Source organism: Nanorana parkeri, unplaced genomic scaffold (assembly GCF_000935625.1).
Source record: "Nanorana parkeri isolate BGI_ZX_2015 unplaced genomic scaffold, ASM93562v1 scaffold310, whole genome shotgun sequence".
In the NCBI taxonomy this organism is placed as follows: Eukaryota; Metazoa; Chordata; class Amphibia; order Anura; family Dicroglossidae; genus Nanorana; species Nanorana parkeri.
The window spans coordinates 1,339,671-1,360,883 of NW_017306578.1; the positions used below are offsets into that span (position 1 = coordinate 1,339,671).

Consider the following 21,213-nt stretch of genomic DNA (forward strand, 5'->3'; position numbering starts at 1 on the left):
TATATAAAAATCTAGACAATCACAAATATATAAAGGGATTCATACCACTGCAGACCGTTCCATCAAAATAATATCCTATGCCACAATTGCTGATACATTGTCCTTTCAGCAAGGCCAGTGGAGAGGAGCAGGAGGTGCATTGGTTGGCTAGTGGTCCGGAACATGATGCACATTCTTTGTGACAAGCTGTAGAAACAAGGAACATTAGAACAGATGTTTCATGGACAAGACTATATTGCTATATGCTTCAATTCATTCACTTATCAAGATGATAAACTCAAAGGATGTCATATGGGACCACAAATAATAGCACATGATAGTAATAACGCTAATAATAATAAAATAAAGTTGTAAACAAATAAATCTGCGCTTCTGGAGAAGTGATGTTTAGTAATAAATTAAATAAATTAAATTAATAAATTAAGAATAAATGTGAATAAATGTGAATATATGTGAATAAATAAACCCAAAGCTGCTCTGAAAAAAGGTGGAACCTAGTATGATCGAAAGAAACAAAGCGCTAAAGGTAACTGTATGAGCAAAAAAATGAGCTATAAATGATTCTGGCGAGGTCAGTATAGAAGCTAATAAATAAGTATAAAACAGGACTAGCTTCATAAAAAAGTATAAATAAAACCAGTCTAACCAAAATACAAAAAACAATCAGAACCAATAAAATTCATTCCGATGGAATAAATAAACAAACAATGTTTAAAACGTCAAAATCAGTGTCCAATGCTTAAAAAATCCAAGTGAAAGGTGGTTTCCGTGTGCAAATATAAAAATGTGCAAAAGTAGCAGTGTACTTGAGATTGATCCAAACTGTCCCTCTCGAGTAACAGGTGAACGCTAGATTCCGTGTGCAAATGTACAAATGTGCAAAAACAGCAATGTGCTTCGAATTGTTCCGAACTGTCCCTCTCGGGTGGGTACTCACCAGAGTGAAGTTAGTAGAAAACTTTTAGTGAGTGGTGCCGGGATTGGGTTTTAGCACAGACGTATTCCCCGCGGGTCTCAGCAGCTGAAGCAGTTGATTTTCTCCTCTAAGCCGTTTGGCTATATCTCCCAGATGAGGAGTCCGGTTTTTTTGAAATAGAAAAAATATTATGTCTTCTTCAAAAAACGTATGCACCAGCACTTTCCCTTTTCATCCGGGAAATGCTTAATTGATTGCAGTAGGTTACAGCAGACAACAGGATACAGCAGATGTATGAATAGACGGTATTTGAAGGTCAAGGATGATAATGTCTCCAAGCATGCATGTACATGTGGTCCTGCTATTGACAGACATGACACTGAACGACTTCCTTTTGCTCCCCCACCGGTACTGCCATGTGTATATGAAAATCACAAGTTACAACTTACCACAATTATTTTCTAGTTCTAGTTCTAGTACTAGTTTTCTAGTAGCTAGAACTAGAAAATAATTGTGGTAAGTTGTAACTTGTGATTTTCATATACACATGGCAGTACCGGTGGGGGAGCAAAAGGAAGTCGTTCAGTGTCATGTCTGTCAATAGCAGGACCACATGTACATGCATGCTTGGAGACATTATCATCCTTGACCTTCAAATACCGTCTATTCATACATCTGCTGTATCCTGTTGTCTGCTGTAACCTACTGCAATCAATTAAGCATTTCCCGGATGAAAAGGGAAAGTGCTGGTGCATACGTTTTTTGAAGAAGACATAATATTTTTTCTATTTCAAAAAAACCGGACTCCTCATCTGGGAGATATAGCCAAACGGCTTAGAGGAGAAAATCAACTGCTTCAGCTGCTGAGACCCGCGGGGAATACGTCTGTGCTAAAACCCAATCCCGGCACCACTCACTAAAAGTTTTCTACCAACTTCACTCTGGTGAGTACCCACCCGAGAGGGACAGTTCGGAACAATTCGAAGCACATTGCTGTTTTTGCACATTTGCACACGGAATCTAGCGTTCACCTGTTACTCGAGAGGGACAGTTTGGATCAATCTCAAGTACACTGCTACTTTTGCACATTTTTATATTTGCACACGGAAACCACCTTTCACTTGGATTTTTTAAGCATTGGACACTGATTTTGACGTTTTAAACATTGTTTGTTTATTTATTCCATCGGAATGAATTTTATTGGTTCTGATTGTTTTTTGTATTTTGGTTAGACTGGTTTTATTTATACTTTTTTACTAAGCTAGTCCTGTTTTATACTTATTTATTAGCTTCTATACTGACCTCGCCAGAATCATTTATAGCTCATTTTTTTGCTCATACAGTTACCTTTAGCGCTTTGTTTCTTTCGATAATAAAATAAAGTTGTCCAAACACCATTCTACACTATAAAATACTTATCACTAGAGTGTGTACAGTGGCAGAAGATCAAGTCACAAACATTTTTTATAAATGACACAATGTAAAATAATCTTATTAGTAGTTAGTTGGTATTTTTGTCCACATGAGTAGTCTTCTGACAGTTTTAAAGAAAGAAGAGAAATATTTAAAGGCCCATTCATGGTCTGCACTATTTTTAGAAATTATAACATATCAATACATAAGGATGGGAATACCCTCTTTGGATGCTCATTTTGACCGCACTTTTAATTAAGTTTTTAAATGTTTTAAAGTAGTTGTGAACACACAGAAATATAAGGCTTTTGCAATGTAGTAAATATCCTCTATGGCTACAAACAAATTTAAAAAAAGAAAGCTTTTTAAATATTTTATAACTTTTTTCATGACTGCGCAGTCTCATTTATTCCCCTCTTCAGTATAGTGGGGGGGGTGTATTTATTTACAGAGGTGGAGTGGGTGTGTCTCTTATGTAGGGGGTAAAAGGAGCAGAACAGAACTACTGCCGGTGCGGGCCCTGGTGGGTTCGGTCCCAGGCCCCCCTCCCCCCATTAGGGGAGGCATGGTCCGCTTTAAATTTTTTAACTGACGCATCTACTGTAAGGTCCTGCACTTGCTAGGACCTTAGGGCAGCCTATAGTGCCCATAGCTCACTCCTGCACATCGATGATGCACTGCCCTGGTGCCTCCCATTTTAACCCCCACAAACAAAACTTTTGTGCGTGTTACCGGAGGACAGTTGTGCTGCTGCAAGGGGGTGAGTATGGTGCTCTCTGGGTTTTGGAGGTTGCAGTAGCTCCGGAGGGTTGGCAAAGCGGCATCTTCTGCAGGAGTTTCTTGCCCCCACACCCCACCCCCCAGTATTGGAGGTTAAGGTGAGCAGCCGATTTGCTGGTAGCCCTGGCTGTGCATGCTGGAGTGTCCCTGGAGCCTGGAGGATGGGTTATAGCAGAGGAGGATGCAGGACAGGTACATAGGAAGACATATCTCCTTGCTCTTTGAGGGCTCATTCTGGGTGCAAGACTCCATGCACCGGCCACATCGTGGCAAAGCTGCAGGCACACAGCCTGCCTAAATATTAGAAATTAGAAAAAAATGCCTGAGAGCACAAAGCCTCATCACATATAGCAGTGAAGAAAGCAGACCCTTTAAACTGCAGTCCTCAGAATTGTGTATATGTTCATCCAATAAAATGCTAATATGCTTCTTCTAAAATTGATCAGACAGAAGAAATGGTCAATTATCAACAGCCATTGGGAGATGATCATGTGATCTCTCAACTGTTTTTTTCCTCCTTTTACCTCTTCATACCAGCAAAAAAGTAAGCAGAAAATATTGAGCGAGTCCAGGAAGAAGTGAGAGGCAAACGAATATGACTGTGCAAGCTCATTTGTGCAATGTGCAGCTTTGTGCAATGTTGTGTTCATGCTGAACAGATCAGCTATTATGTACGCCAAAACATGTGACTTTATGAGCAAAAGAGCCATAATGTTTATGTCTTTTCCACATAGACTGAATATTGCACTTTCATATGCACAAACAGCTGAGCTTATCTTAACTAAGGATACTGTAGAAACTTAAATGTTATGATACTGGAAAACTAATTGCTTCTCAGAAATTCCTTCCATATTCTGTTAGCAGTGACTTGTCACTTATATCGTAACAGATGACATTAAATTAGTTGTAATAGCTGGTGTTTATAGCTTGTCGCTCTCAATCTTATCTCCACAAATTTGATTTCTTCTTCTACGCCTTAAAAAAAAAAGATGAATTTAATAAAGAAAAAAGCAACTCCGGCTCAAATGACTGCTACTCAAAAATCCTCACTTTAGCAGGATAAATATTACCCTCTTACATTCTTGATACAGAGGCCTAATGCTACCATCAGCATGCAGACAGAGTACAGTGTGGCGCTCTGCCTCTAATATCCCTGTGCCTCATTTACACTGAATGTTAATGCATTGTTCCCTATAACCCTTACTTCTAATTAGACACAGAAAACAAGAAAGCGCTTAGGGAAAGATGTTAGAGAGTGAACGTATAAATGAGCCTACAGAATGATTGCCACAGAGGCACAATATACTGCTTCCATTATAAAGTCAGGTGTAAGCCTGGCTGAGAATATGTCCATGTATCTTTGGAGAGCTGTGCATCTAGGATACATTATTTCTTTCTAGCATAATCATGCCTCCAGAAATACAAAACAGCTAGTACTTTAATTCACACATAAATTGAATAATGATGTAGTACGTTTGTAAAAATAAATAAATGCCCCTTTTTTTTGCTGAGTTAGTCCCTTTACTGTCATAAAGCAAGCTGTAGTTTAATAATAAGCTCCAAATATGAGATGAGCATATGCATATCAATACTTAAAGGATGCTTAACACCTGTAAAATGCATTAAACACAACTGTCTCCCCTAATAAATGTTCAGAACACATATATGCGTATTTTCCTCACTTTTTATATTATTCATAGCAGGGTTGTTTACCAAATAGAAAAGCTAAGTGACTCATTACTCATATAATTGCTAATTATACCTTTTACTTCCCAGAACGATACCACTGCAATGTAGGATACTAGCAATGTAACTGCAGGGATCAAATTATTGGACCTGAACACATAGGCTTATTTAACCCCTTCATGACCAGTGACGTACAGTGTGCACGTCACTGGCATCAGGCCTGTTTAAACAGAATAAAAGCAGCTGAGACTGTTTAAACTTGTAAACTTTAAAGTAGAAGTGATTCTGGCGGCTCAGCTGCCACCAGATCGCTTCTACTGGCCGGTAAATGCACCCCTTGCCGTGTTTCCCGGGCTCCACTGCCCTTCCTACAGGCCCAGGTCCAGCTTCTCTGATGTCGGGGGGGGGAGCTGGGGAGGATATTGGTGAACCTCCATTCACAGATTTCCTCCCTGTAATATGGGACCGGGAGCGATACATCACTTTCAGTCCCATAGCTGTCAGTGCTGGGCTCCAGGTGTAAAGTCATATTAGGGGTCTTTTGGGCCACCAGTATCACCTTAAAGTGTACCTGTCACCACCAATCTGCTATCACAAGGTGGGCTTGTAAGCCTCCCTATGTGATAGCAATAAAAGTAAAGTTAAGAAAAAAAACATTTTTTAGAATCAATATTGAACAACACACACGTCTTCATGTAAACACGCGTCGGGTGCGCCCATGTATGAAAACATCGATCGCGCTACACATGTTGGGTATCGCCGCACAAACCGGAGTGAGAGCAATAATTCTGGGGCCAATATTTATGCATATCTCTATACTGGTGACCTGTAGGGGCTTTTGAAGCGTCGTCTATGGACTTTTTGGGGTACTGAATTTTGACGCAGATTCACGGATGCACACAATTTTTAACCTGGACATGTTGGGGATCTATTTACTCATTGTAACTTCATATTTTATATTGTATGAAACAAATGGGTATTTTATTGTGTTTTGTAAACAAAAATGTAAAAGACAGGACTCGGTCAAGAAGGGGTTAATAAAAAATAATAAGGTACTTTCACTTAACGGTCCCAACCAACCAATAAAAGTGACTGGCATGATCCAAATGAGAGTGCAGGAACAAGTCTCAAAGCAGAGCCATCCTGTTTTTTTCATTTTGGCTGGACACTTGAGACTACGGGGATGATTTATATATCATCTGCTGTGACATATGCTGGTTCAACACCTTTCGCATGGCATTCTCGCCACTAGAAGGAGCAAAGGAGCATAGGAATGCTCCTAAAGTAAGGAGAATTCTCCTCTTAGACAGCTGTCCCAGGTACACGTGTCCCCATTGGAAGATTCCCCCTCAAATCTTGTTCTGGGGACAACTCTAAAATGTTGGAATTCCCATCACTTTATTTCTTTGTGACAATGGTCTCCAGCTCAAGTAGGTGGCTGACTCTCCCCAGAGGGGGACAAAGACAGCAATAATAACTTGACAGAGGTTCCAACCCTTCCCTACTCTATCCAAAACTTATACACAAAAAGTTTTGTCTAAAAACATTCAAATGATCATTTACAGTTTTGATCTATTCTTTGAGTTGCATGCTTGGCGTAAAGCTAAGAATATTGTTGGTAGAACACAGGGTGTCCACAAGATATGTCAGAACCAGTGGATGACTTAAAGGAGAACTATGAGGTGAGTGCTTTTCACTCATCCTCATAGTTCTAGCCGACCTGTGACAATGAAACTGTCACAAATTGGGAAGTGAGCGAACACATACTGGCGTTCGCTCACTTCTCGATTCCCTCCTCCCCGCTCCGATTCTCCAGCGCTGACTTGCGGAATGGACGGGAGAGGGGCGGGTACAGCTGGCTCTGCCTTTAGGTAGGCAGAGCCAGCTGTCACTCACGCAGCTGGGCGGATCCAGACATAATTGTCGGGATCCGTTTCAACTGCGGCCTCTCAGTATACCGCGGCGTCTCAGTATACCGCGAGCTGTAGCTCGCGGTATACGGAGCTTAGGATGATGGGAGGACACTAGTTTGTGTCCTCCCGTTACCCTTAGGAGAACTATGGGGAAAAGCCCTAACCCCATAGTTCTCCTTTAATCCACCAGTGTCCCCTAAACTTTAGAACTCCGGGATAAGCAAATATGATCTAAATATGTATGCATGTTCATTCTTGAATCTTGGTGTGCTTTGTGTAATTTTTCCAGGTCTGCCCAGTAATCCAGTGTGAAACTTTGCCTCTATGTGAGAGCTTCTTGTAATATAGGCCAGTCACTGCTGCTCTCTCTCTCTGCAGGGTGACTGGTCCTGTATCTTGTATTTTTCTGCAGGAAGCCAATAAAGGGAGGAGCTACCAGGACCCTCCCACAGCTCTGCTCTCTACACAGGCTCATGTACAGCAGTGATGATGTTACCACTATTTTACAAGGTAATGATTGGCCTTGCACAACATTTGGTGCACACAAAGTGAATTGATACCCTTTTTGGCTAATGAGGAATATATGTAACCAAAGCTTTTTTGTGTCTGGAGTTCAGCTTTAAAGTGAGCTTGGAGCAATGGCTAATTTACAACACACACAGGGACCATGGGGAACAAAAGTAACCACCCTCCAGAAGCAAGGACAGTGTAAGCATGAATTCAGATATGATTTGAAAATCTACAGCTTAGTGATGCACAAATAAGATATATTTTCATTAATAGTTAAGGTACTTGAATGCATTTTTAAGATTTATCTCCTGAGTTAAGTGTCACTTTAAGTCAATTTAACCCTAAATTCTTTTTTTTTATTTTAACAAACACCTAAGTGTCTGTTTATGAGGTCGAGAATGTAACTTTCACAGACATTCTCTGGTGGAGAACTATCCAAGTGCATGTGTTGTAAATGGAAGTATTTGATTCTCCATCAGCAAATATTTGTCTAGCGAGACAGTATATCTTACCTGTACACACTGCATCAGAGTAGGAAAAATAGCCAGCCGGACATTGCAGGACACATTTGCCGTGGTGAAACATTCTGCCTTTGGCACAAGTTACACATCTTCTGTTGTATAAAGAGCATGTCTGGCACGAAGAATCACAGGCTAAAACAGAGGAGAATACAATAATTAAAAATAAGTGATAGATACCATGCAGCCAATACTCACAAACATGATCAGACTTATGAACAAAATAGAGATGTACATTGTGGTTTTCCAAATGAAAGCATTTTGCCTGGGTCTCAATCTGCACTTGGCACTAAGCAACGCGACAGATGGCTACTCCAAAGAATACAGGGAGCTGGCCAGGACATCATGAAACCAGGTCATAACTGTTCAGTCCATTCATTTACAATGTTTTCTAACAGACAAAACACCTTTCCATGTGTAGAGAAATGCCACATTTCAATCTTGCTTAATCTAAACAATGTTCTACTAATTAAACCTCATAATGAAGAAGGAGGGCAGTCCCATATAAAATGTAATTGCTGGAGTGCAACTCAGATGACTTAGCCTGGAAGGTAAAACAATCTGATTTAAAAATATGTGATGGTTTAAATTACCGAATTAAGTATTTTATGGACTACGAGACAACAGTTCACAAATGAGAATGTTACATTTAAAAGGTGAATTATGCAAAATTGTATGACAGATTTAGCCACACATATTTGAACCTTTATTGGTAAAAAAAAAAAATAAGATTAATACAACACTTGAATATAAGCTTAAAAACAATGTATAGTTTAAAGTATAGTATATTCCAACACAATTGGTGATCGATTTCAGAGGTCACTTTTAGGATATACTGTGTGAGGTAACACTGTGTGTCAAAATGATCGGTAGATCTGGAACTTTAGGCAAATGCAGAAGTTTACATATCTTGTAAAAGTAAGGCTTGGTCCTTCCTATCTCAGACTCCTCTCTTACATTCTTAGCTTCCCTAGTGAGGATGCCTTTTACATTAAAGGAGCAATAGGGGGATGTACAAGGTAGGGCCAAGCTTGACTTTTACAGGTCGAGATTTGAATACAAATTTGACTATTGCTTAAACATCTAATTGTTTAAAATTGATTTTTCATTTGCCTTTAAAATAAATTAAAATAAAGTGTAGATAAAGTAACAACAAATTATATGATTAAAGAATGTAAATATAATAAGCAGGGCCAAGGAGCAGTACAGTTCTGTATATTCTTCTGCTGTCACTCCACCCTCAGTCTGTCTGCAGCTAGATGCTGGAGCACTAGAAACCACTATGTGCTCCTGTAATACTGGCTTCAGCAGCTTCATGTTTCAGGACCTGTGCAGTATAACTCTTCAACACTGCAGATCAAAATCCATTTAAGCCTCTTGCCTTTGTTTATATATTGCAGTGTGTTTTGGACAAGAATGCATGTGAGGTTTTTTGTTCCAGCATGGGAATCTGCTTTACATGGCATATAGGAATGTAAATGCACGAAAAGCCTTTCTATTTGTGAATATGCTGCATAGTGTAAGAAGCCTTCCCTAAAAACCAGCCTACTTTTCATAAAAGTTCTAAAAGTGCATCAACACGAATCAAGGTACAGAAACATAACCATGCACAGCTACAAATGGGGCTTTATTTACACAGTGAGTGCAGCAAGTAGTAGTGACATTTTCTGCTGCTAACACATAGTAAAAGGATGGGGCAAATGAAGAAATGCTCATTAGCTTCTAACTGACCATATAATAAATGTAATCAAAGCCCGACAGGTTTCCTCTTTGTCTTTTATAACCTGTAAAAAAAAACTACATTCTATATCCATTGGTGTAACAAACACTGTCAAAGCTAAATTACAATTTAAATAAGTAACAACACATCTGCCTATGCTACTCATGTTGCCACCAATCAGAATACATATACAGCACTGGGAGACCTGTTAATCAGTTCTCTCTACTTCAATAATAGGTCAACTTAGTTCTTAGGTTTTCTCACCCAGTGTACGTCTGTGGTCAGTCATTCTAAAACTGATATTACAGTTTTTGGTAGATGCTGGAGAGTAGACCACCTAGCATTTTCTTCTATTGCCTGGGGACTCCAGCGGTGACATCTCTAAGGTTTAGCTCCCTGCTGTCTGCACAGCTGTAAAATGAATACAAAGAAGTCTCTGTCTGGATTTCTTGTTTTATTTTACATAATCCAGCAACAAGTAGAAGTGGTAATGTCCAAAACTTCTGGAAGGGTAGGAGGAGAGCCATACACTATGTCAAGGAGGCTAAGTCTCAAAGAGCTACAGTATATGATACAGTATATGAAACTAACGAGTGACTAAGCTAATCTAATGCCACCTGTAATTGAAATAACACTTTTGAATTGACTTAAATTTTAATTGAGCTTTTAGCCACATTAGTTGCTTTGGATAGGCCATCTTTATATTCTCACCTCATGTTTCCAGTGTCAGTGTAAGCCTAAGAGCTGAAAATCTATTACAGAACCACAAAACTTCTCTATAAATGCACGTGCTGCCTCTGTAAATTCAAGAGAGTTTCCCCTGTCAGCTCTGCCCATAGAGCAGGAAGATTAAGTGCTTCCATGAGGCATTATTGTTTGGCAGCATGGTTCATTCACTCAGCTGATGGACTACACCACAGTATCAAGCAATCAGCCAGCACATGCTGCCTCCTTTACTGCAGACAAGTGGCTGTGTCAGTTTTCTGGATCTTTTCAGTCTTGAGCTGTATGCTTACTGAGCCAAATAATAGCCATAAAGAAGACAAAATGCTCCCAGTCTATTATCGCTCTTAGCTAGCAAGCTAGCTTGAGGTTTTTTTTTTAAACAATGTAGTCACACATGGATTTTAGTATCATTCCCACATAATCATTCAAAAAAGTCAGGATCAGACATTTAGGGGTTGATATACTAAAGGGAAATATGCAAGGGAAATAAAAAAGTATATTTTTGCTTGCACATGATTAATGATGGAAGTCAATAGAGCGTCACCACATTCAATAAACAAAGGGGAAGCTTCCCCTGCGAAATGCTATTTCCCTTGCAAAGTGAACAGCCTATATGCTATCAATAAATTGACCCCATAGAGTCTCACCTAACTACAAACTTTTTATTTATATTCTAAACATATAGTACTATCAGACCAAGTAATGTACTCTTAGGTTCATTATACCACAAAAATCAGCAGAAAAATTATCATAGGACTTGGGCTCCTCTCCTGGCTTCCCGTTGTCCACAGCCTCTTTGTCAGCAACCATCACCTTCTGTGGCACATGCGCCAAATCCAGATCTCCGTGATGTTCATAGAACACTTGGGCGCATGCGCATGATGCGTTGGAAAACGCGCCAAATGATGCACCGGTAGTGACCCACCGGAAGTGACATACCGGAAGTGGCACACCAGAAGTGACACACAGGAAGTGACACACTGGAAGTGATGCACTTAATCAAGTTACTTCCCTATTTAAACCCAGCCTGCACTCCTACAGATTGCTGGATTGTCTTCAGCCCCTCTCCTGTGTTTCTGTGTCCTGCGATTACCTGTCCCTGTGAACTGCCTGTCTCCTGGATTTTGACCTGATACCTTGCCTCGACTACTCTTGATTGCTGCCGGAAACTGACCTTGGACTGAATACTGGACTTCTCTTTGCTCGATCCCTCTGTACCTTCTACGCTCTCCTGGTTTGACCTCAGCTTGCTTTGACCCTGATTTCTGGATTACCTCTGCTCAGCTACAGAAGCAACCGTCTGCTTGCACGTTTTCAACACCACTGGCACCCATGCCACTCGCTGTCCACCAGGTCTGTCTCCACTTCCAGAGGCCTCAAGACACTAGGTGCAAGGGAAGCCTCCTCACACGGTCAGTCTCCCATCAGGAACAATCCAGCCATGTCTGAGACTGAGAGGAATGCTTCCGCCTCAGAGTCCCTGTGCCAACAAGTGGCCTCTGTGACTCAGGCTTTGAAGGTGTTGCAGGACGGATACTTCCAGCTGGAAGGACGGATGACAGCCCTAGCCAATGCCCCCGCATTGAATCCTGGACCTCTTGCACCCCCTGAGCAACTACCGAAACCCGAACAGACCCCACTCTGCCTGCTGCGAAGCCCCGGGTTCCTACACCCAAACATTTCTCGGGAGATCGTCCTAAATTCGGGGCTTTCAGGAATGCCTGTCTGTTTTTTGCTCTACAACCTTGGACTTTTTTCTTCAGAGACCACAAAGGTGGGATTCCTAATTTCCTTGCTTAAGGGAGAGCCCCAGTCCTGGGCTCATCACCTTCTGGAGGAAGAAAGCCCAATCCTGAACTCTCTCACCACCCTATTCGACACAATGGCACAGTTCTACAACGACCCCCAACAGCGGAATCGATCCTCATCTCTCTCCTCCAAGGTCGACGTCCAGTGGAGGACTATGTGGCAGAATTCCGCAAATGGAGAGCAGATACTGCGTGGAACGACGCTGCCCTCAAACACCAGTTCCGCCTAGGTCTGTCCATGACCATGGAAGAGCTGATCCAGTTGTCAATACAACTTGATCGAAGAATCCGGGAGAGGCGGAAGGAACGGGCCGGTACCGTCCGCCCAACCTGGATGATGCCCAAGGTTCCCATGGCCCCTCACTTCCGATCCGCTGAATCTTCTGCCGCATCACGCGTCCCCTACACCACAACTCGGTATCGTGAGGGCCCCGCTATCCCCAGAAGAATGTCAACGCCGCCGGCTCAACAATTGATGTCTTTACTGTGGAGAATCGGGGCACTTCTTGAGTGGGTGTCCAGTCCGTCCTCGTAAGTTTACTTCAACTGTTTATCTTCCCAACCATAAAGATAGACTTTCTCAGTCGTGGCAATAGTTGACTCTGGAGCCTGTAGTTGTTTTATTGATCACCGTTTTGCCCTCCTATATCATATCCCACTTTGCACCAAGACACAGCCTTTGATCATACAGTTGGCCGATGGGTCCTTGCCAAGTTCTGGCCCTATCACACAAGAGACTTGCCCTCTGTTGACCCGTACCAAGCAGTCACATATGGAATATTTGCGACTGGATGTAATTTCTTGCCTTATGCTCCCAGTCATATTGGGGCTACCCTGGTTACAAACCCAAGAACCGGGGATCAATTGGAATACCATACTGGGACCCTTACCTTTTCTTCTCCGTACTGCTTTCAGCATTGTTTCCATCAACCATCATGTCTGCCATTCCATTCGGAACTCTCCGAACTTGCTAAATCAGTCCCTACCGCTTATCACGGGTTCCTGGATGTGTTCGACAAAAGGGGTGCAGATACCTTACCCCCTCACCGGCCGTATGACTGACGGATTGAATTACTGCCTGCGGGCTGCAATCCCATTTGGTCGGATCTACCCCTTATCTGAGCCAGAACTGGAGACTCTCCGTAAATACATTGAGGACAACCTGGCTAAGGTATTCATCTGACCCTCTACGTCTCCTGCAGGGGCAGGCCTGTTTTTTGTCGAGAACAAGGACCACTCCCTTCGGCCGTGTATAGACTATCAGGACCAGAATAAAATTACGGTGAAGAACCGATACCCCCTGCCTCTTGTTCCTGAGCTTTTTCAGCGTTTTAGATCGGCCAGGGTCTTTTCCAAGCTTGATCTCAGAGGTGCTTACAATCTGGTACGGATCCGGGAGGGGGGACGAGTGGAAAACCGATTTCCGTACTAGATTCGGCCATTTTGAATATCTAGTGATGCCTTTCGGACTCTGTACCGCCCCTGCAACTTTCCAACATTTTGTAAACGACATCTTCAGAGATTACCTGGACCATTTTATAATCGTATACCTAGATGACATCCTTGTGTTCTCTCCATCACTTAGCAGTCATTGGGATCATTTGTGCCAAGTGTTGTCTCGCCTAAGGGCTCACCAATTATACGCCAAGTCCAGAGAAATGCGAGTTCGAGAAAAACTCCATACAGTTCCTTGGACTGATCATATCTACTAAGGGCATGGTCATGGATCCTAAGAAGGTAACAGCTGTTCTCCACTGGCCAGTACCTACAGATCATAAGAGTGTCCAAAGGTTAATTGGCTTTGCCAACTTTTATGGAAAATGTATCAAAGGCTTTTCTTCCATCATTTCCCCCATCACCCAGCTTACTAGACAGGATGCCCGTTTTGCCTGGTCCTCCAGCGCACAAGACGCTTTTGATAAACTGAAAACCTTTTTTACCATTGCTCCTGTACTGAAGCACCCGGAACCAACCTTGCCTTTCGTGTTAGAGGTAGATGCCTCCGAAACTGCTGTTGGAGCTGTCCTCTCCCAACGTCACTCGGGTACTGCCCAGCTACACCCTGTGGTGTTTTTTTCTAGGAAGCTATCTCCAACAGAGAGAAACTACGACATCGGGGATAGAGAACTCTTGGCCATTAAACCAGCTTTAGAGGAATGGCGGTACCTACTTGAAGGGGCACTCCATCCAGTCCTTGTATACAGCGACCACAAGAACCTGGAATACTTACGCTCAGCAAAACGGCTTAGGCCCAGACGGGCCCTCTTTTTCTCTTGCTTCACACTGCACATCACATATCGCCCTGGATCAAAAAATGGCAAACCGGACGCTCTTTACAGGATGTACCCCGCGTCCGAAAATCTGAACCCCATAGATCCTGTGCTTCAAGCCCACAGTTTTCTTTTGATGACTGATGACTTCCTATCCAAACTCAGGATAGCTTCTTCACCTGAACTCTTGCCTCCCGGTGTTGAGCTATAAGAACAAGACGGGTTATACCTACGTGATCATTCCGTGTTCGTACCTCCACAGTTAAGGCTTTAAGTGTTGCGATTGTGTCACGACAACCTGTTGGCCAGACACTTCGGCATCTCCAAAACACTGGACTTGATCCACAGATCTTTCTGGTGGCCTACCCTCAGGAGAAACTGCCACTCCTATGTCGCCTCTTGCAAAATCTGTTCACGCAGTAAGTCGGAAAAGAAGAGGCATTGGGGTTTGCTACAGCCACTACCTGTTCCGTCCAGACCCTGGGAGATGCTCAGTATGGATTTTATCATGGAACTTCCTCCTTCTGATGGCTATTCATCGATCTTCGTAGTAGCCGACCGCTTAACCAAGATGGCTCACTTCTTACCCATGGTTGGCACTCCATCTGCCCCGGAGACTGCAAAAACTTTCATTCGAGAGATTGTCCGCCTTCATGGCGTTCCTGACAATATTGTATCAGATCGAGGGGTTCAATTTATGTCCAGATTCTGGAGGGAATTATGCACAAAAACACGGACAAAACACATAGCACCGCGTCTACAGATCCGCACCTGATCAAGACCTGAAACTCATGTGAACAGGCCCTTAGACCTTTGTCATTTATTTAAAACTAAAACACTGCAGCTGTCAAAAGACTGTGCAACTCATTTACAAACAGTTTGTTCTGCAATTCTTATTACATTGACTACCTTTGCGTCTCATTTCACTGAATCCCAACAGGTGTGTGTCGCTTACCAACCCAACTCAGCATTCCAGCATCTCTCGGTAGTTCAATAGCCAATCACTAACAATGGTAGCTCTAGGTGCACTGCACCTTGTGTCCAGTCTGGGGGGAAAATTGACAGGAAAGTAGACGTGCCTTGATTACAGACATGTCAACAATGTGGTTGACTGTGCCAAATTAATGCTTAGATGTCCTGCTTTTTTTTTTATTGTCTAGCACTTTTATTGGTCTTCTGGCACCTATGTCTCATGTCTAGTTGTAATGAACAACTATGGCTAAATGTGTCAGGCAAAGAAAGTGTTACCAATAGGAAAGGTATTGCAACTCATATACAGTGGCCACTATACTGCTAAGTGTAGAGCAAAGCAATATATAAGGCACTTATGTTTTCACTTTCAAAGGCAGAAGGAATAAATACAAAACATTTTCTGCAAGGAAAATACTAAAACAAGCACTTTAGCACAGTAATTGCTTCATCTGTTGAAAGCTCTGCAGCAATAGAAAGTGCAATGTTCATGTGTGAATAAATATCACCTATATTTCATAGTAACACCAGCTCTTCCTTAGTGTACATATACATTTCTATTTAAGGTTAACAGACCCAAAAGAGTGAAAATTTTACTTTTAAAGTTAATGGAAGCAACCCCTGCATCACATGCTCTTTTATTCATACTCGCACAACTAATTTAATCTGATTGCAGGTTTAGACAAAATATAATTTTGTGTGAAATGCATGTTTTCTTTGAAGCCTTTTGAGTATTTTTTTTTAACTCTGTTGATACTGGAGAAACACTGACAGAATAGGAAACCATTTGCTAACCCATTTTTTTTGTAAATCAATTACCTTGTTGAACAGAAATTTATAAGCAAGTTGTTACTGTTGACATCTAGTGCAGAGGAATATTTTGCAAGCCTAAAATTATATGATTTTGCAGTTGACAAAAAAAAATGTTCAATGCTGTGATAAATAGGTAGAGCTTGGGTTTTCGATCAAACCATAATGATTGTAACAAAGCCAGAAAAGTGGTGGCAGTCATATATTACACAATTTTGTTGTACAAGTGTAATGTCGGTAAAAAACAACATGTTGTGGTGGAAAACTATCAGGAGCAAGATTAGCATCTGAGACATGTTCAGCGGTTATTTGTGTAATGAGCAGTATTCAGATTTTTACCATAACTGATTAAAGATCTGTCAGCGTGTAGCCAACTTTATAAGCAATTTAATGATATTCCCCCTTTTCTGCAATATAAGACTATTGTGTCACAGACAACTTTTACATGGCACTCTTTTACAAGGTCTTAGAGAAAACAGTCATCACTACAAGTTGATGGAGATTGTATTGTGCTTTCTTTGCAAGAGTGTCCTTCAGACATTTAAAGCTGAATTCCTGGAAAGCATCTAAATACAAAGATGAAATATATATGCACGAACTGTAGAACTGCATTCAGTGTCTATTCAGTACTGTACAGCAAGGAGCGTGACGCTGAATTATCTGTAGCAGCTAAAGTGACACGTAACTCAGGAGTGAAATCTTAAAAATACATTCAAGTACCTACCCTTACTATTAACAAAAATGTAGCTTATTTGTGTATCCTCAAATCATCTCTGAATTGGTGCTGACACAGTCCTTCCTTCTGTAGGATGGTTATTTTTGTTCCCCATGGTCCCTGTGTGTGTTGTAAAGTAGTCACCACTCCAAGCTCTCTCCTGTGATGGACTACAATCTCACATTTAGTTTACTAATTTGTATTGAGATTATAGTCCATCACAGGAGTGAGTTTGGAGCGGTGGCTACTTTACAACACACACAAGGACTATGGGGATCAAAAGTAGTCACCCTCCAGAAGGAAGGACAGTGTCAGCATGAATTCAGAGATGATTTGAGGATCTACAGCTGAGTGATACACAATTAAGATACATTTTTGTTAACAGTTAAGGTCCTTGAATGCATTTTTAAGATTTAACTCCTGAGTTTAGGGTCACTTTAATGAGTAGTATGTTAGTACTGCCCCTTCCCTCCTCCCAGTCTGAGTGCTTTTATGTAGGGGTTTTCTCCAGGCTGATACCAGGTCAAATTCAAATACTAAAACTAGTTATTTGCATGAATACATTTCATCATTCATCAGTGAATGCATAACTGTGTTTATTTGTGTCTATTATATCTGCCTGGAGTTCAGCTTTAAAATATATCAAGAGCATCTTTTAATTGTTTATTTCACAGCACGTAAGCCTGAGTGAAATGGGAATAATATCCAGCATACAGCGATTTACATAGGAAAAAAAAGGGTTACCTGTGCTAAGACAGTTCTACTGTGCACACTGTTTTTAGATGAATCGTGCAAAAAGCATTAGGTAAAAGCACAATATATCAAATATTTCAACTAAATATACAGCGCTAATAGCTCAATTATTGAATGTTGAAAAAACTAAATAAAGGTGTATAAACACAAACTGTTTTTTAACATGCAACTGTGTCACTATAGTGCAATCAATGCTGGTATCTTATTAATCCAACAACAAGTGACATGTATAACACAATGTTATTAAGTTATTCTTTTTAGTGTCAATATCCTCTAAAAATAAAAAAACTGAAAACAAAGTGTCAATCCATTGTGCTATCATATTTCAAAACAATATACATTTATTTATATCCTTCACATTAATTCTAATGTGTGATATATCACTGTGCAATAAACATATATGTGAGCAAGAATGTCTCTGTGATAATTTGGCTCCGCATCAATATAGGTAGTCGAGCCTCCCAGTGTTCGGTGGTTTAAATAGTGCTTTTTTTGGGTTTGTATTGTTACCAACACATCCCCCTTTCAAAGTGCGTACTCACCGCAATCTTTTGGCTGTAACAGACAGCCACAAACGTTTTGTCTGATGGGACACGCTAATGCGGCGTCTTTATTGACACGCACTATACCATCAGTCTTCGAAGTGCAGAATGTTCATCCAATCATGCAAAGAAAAAAGTCCTTCTTCGTGTAATATTTTCCAGGAGTAGTTTATTAGAGAAATGATAAAATTCAGTAACAATAAAACACATCCGGCCGGTCCGAAAGCTATCGAATTTGGTATGGTAGACCTGCCCCTACGCGTTTCGTCATCCACGACATCCTCAGGGGAGCATGCATAGCCATGATGTTGATTAGTTCTCATTAAGTGCACAATATAAGCGTGGTGCCCAAAGTAACTTTAATGTACCCGTTAGATTAAAATTGTCTGCTGTCTACATAATAATTACATATATAGAATTAACTTACAATGTATTAATGCTTGATGTTTTATACAGTTAATATGTTCAGTATTTGAATTTAAGTGGGGTATTTGCTCTTTAGTCTTTTTAGACAGATGACTATGTGAGGAGACTGAAATAGAACTTCACATCACTGAAATAATGTTCCAGATTCTTCTATAAAAATAACAAATGGCTAGCTAAAAATGCTTATATTGTGTTAAATGAAAAGTGCTATGCAATAAAATGTAACCTATTATGTTATTATAATATGCATCAATGATGATATTATGTAATAATGGACTATAAAAATGACCCATTTTGCTTTGTGCAGTTATCATAAATTGTTCATCAAATAGCCAGCGTAGTCAGTTCTGCTCTTCCGGCTTAGTTCTCCCGAAAGGCTGAAAATCACCTTTCAAAGTTCAACTGTAGCTAGGAAAATGGTTAGTGAAAATTTAATATTAATGTCAACAAGAAATAAATCAGCAGTTTTTTTTTTTCTGTCTTGGCACTGTCCTTCAACTTCAATATGTTGCAACATGCTTTATTAAAGGTGTTATTTATTCTTGGGAGATGCAATCAGCACACACATACCCATGTCTCCTTACTGAGGTCATATAAGGTAACTGATAACATGGCAATTACCTGCACAAGTTCCATTCTGTTCAAAGAATCCTGGACCACAGCTGGCTACACAACGCCCCTGATGTTTCACATCCAGTAGCTCCTTGCATTTTACACAGTCACTTTCTGAAGCCCCATGGCACTCTGAGCAGGTTTCATGACATGCTAAAACAAAACAGGCAATTATGATTATACTATGAGTATATAATTATAGTTACTATATATATTATATATATAGATATATATCTATATATATATAGATATATATCTATATATATATATATATACCATATATCATCACCATTCATATCATAACATTATTTCAAAGCATGTTGAAGAGGATCCTGAAATAGATGGTGAGCTTCAATTACAGCAGGCCAAAGCCTAAGGACCAACTAAGTAAAGCCATCTTTACTCTATGTAGTGCCCTTGTAAAACTTTAAACTTCTTTCTTTCTTTCTCAATTAGATATGTAATCGTATACAAAAATGATACTCCTTTGTTGTTTGTAAAAAAGATGCCAATATCCGCTTCTGTGTTTTGGGCAATGTGTGCAGTTGTAGAAGGGCTAAATGTGCTTTCAGATTCCAGAAAAGGAAATGCATGCCATACAGTTTGTTCTTGGGTAGTGTCCTCCTTTACAAAGACATTTTCTAATACTACAACTGATGTCTTATGAACATACCTGTGTCCTTACATGGAAGTGTGGAAGACAGTGAGTGTTAGTGTACAGTTTGGAAATAAAATAGTTCGGGTAGTTATACTAAATGCTCAACAACATGAGCACTTTGGTGATAGAGTTTCAACTCAATAGAACACAGCTGTATTACTCTTAAGATTCCAAATAACCTCAGTCATTCTAGTTCTTTCCCTTGGAATGGATGGCAGAAACAGTTAGTGATGGAGCAAGGAATGGTGCTACATGGAGAGAAGACATTGGCGGGAGGGGGATGGTTGGTGTGGGAAGGGAAAGAGAAGACCCCTTGGAACAACCCATCCGAAAAATGGAGGGGCACGCTGGAGGGTGTCTGATGGCTGGGATAAGAGGGGGAGTATTGCTTGGTATAAGAAGGGATGGCTCCTAGAATGGAGGTGGGCAGTAAAGGTGCATGAGTCGGGTGGGAGGGTGCATCAGATTGGTAAGTGCAGTTGTCATGTTTTTACAGCTCTCCATAGCACAGACTTACTCCCACTTACTCCTCTGCTGACAACACTTTACCAGACAGGAAGTCTCTGTGCCTTCTTGTCGATTTCCCCCCACTCCCTGCCTGCTGAAATCTCTGTAGAGGAGCCCTAGGAATAATTAAAAAGCAGACAGAAGTTCTATTTTTCCCACACTGCAGCCTAAACTAGAAAACAGTTTTTTGCTTAGTCTGGTGATATGTATGTAAAGATACTGGGAAATACACTGTTCTTTTTTGGCTGAAATTGGAAAAATAATTCTTTATAAAAGGTCAAAAAAAATTGTTGTCCTTAAATCAGACTAGCTGAAAGTAGAAAGTAATGTATTAATCCATCAACTTAAACCAATATCCTTTGTCTACAAAATCATACACTGTAAAATTAATATTTACCCATTCTTCAATCCTCAGCCAAAGACAGTATTTAACATTTTAATCTACTAGCAATAAGCAGCCAATTTTCCAGAACAATTTATGGAAGCTAAGTTAAAATATTTCAAGTTGGAAACAGATCAGTGTTAAAAAAAAAGCTGACTAAGTTGAAACCCATTTTACAAATGTCAAGTATGTACTCAGCCCTTCATTCGGTAACTACTACAAAAGTTGGCAGGCCTCAAAAAAACATTTAACTTACCGAAATATAATCTTACCTGCTTGTCCTCAGTTAACTCCCTTGTAATGTCATACAAAAAACATGCACACTCTTGCCACGACACCTCAGTGTTTCAAAATGGCAAACATGCACCTTCTTGTTAAAGTGGTATTAAAGAAATCAAAATGATGTAGACTTTTAGTATTCATGACATAATGGCATATGCCTGTGCCTGAAGAAGGGTATCGGTGTTGCTGAAGTGTCATTAATTGAGGCTTAAGGGAGTTTTCATGTGTTTTTTCCTAACACTTAAAAATACATGAACATATACTGTGTATGTATGTATGTATATGTATATATATATA

The 21,213-nt window shown here is 40.6% G+C and overlaps 1 protein-coding gene across 1 annotated transcript in view; it reads right to left on the bottom strand.

Annotated features, from left to right (window-relative positions):
• FRAS1 (Fraser extracellular matrix complex subunit 1) overlaps positions 1–21,213 on the bottom strand; it is a 269,028-nt gene that overhangs the window by 178,030 nt on the left and 69,785 nt on the right. The window contains exons 13-15 of the mRNA XM_018557898.1: positions 19,097–19,240; positions 7,731–7,871; positions 46–186 (exon numbers count right to left, since the gene is read on the bottom strand). Coding sequence (XP_018413400.1) covers positions 46–186; positions 7,731–7,871; positions 19,097–19,240 — 426 coding nt within the window. The remainder of the gene's footprint in view (positions 1–45; positions 187–7,730; positions 7,872–19,096; positions 19,241–21,213) is intronic.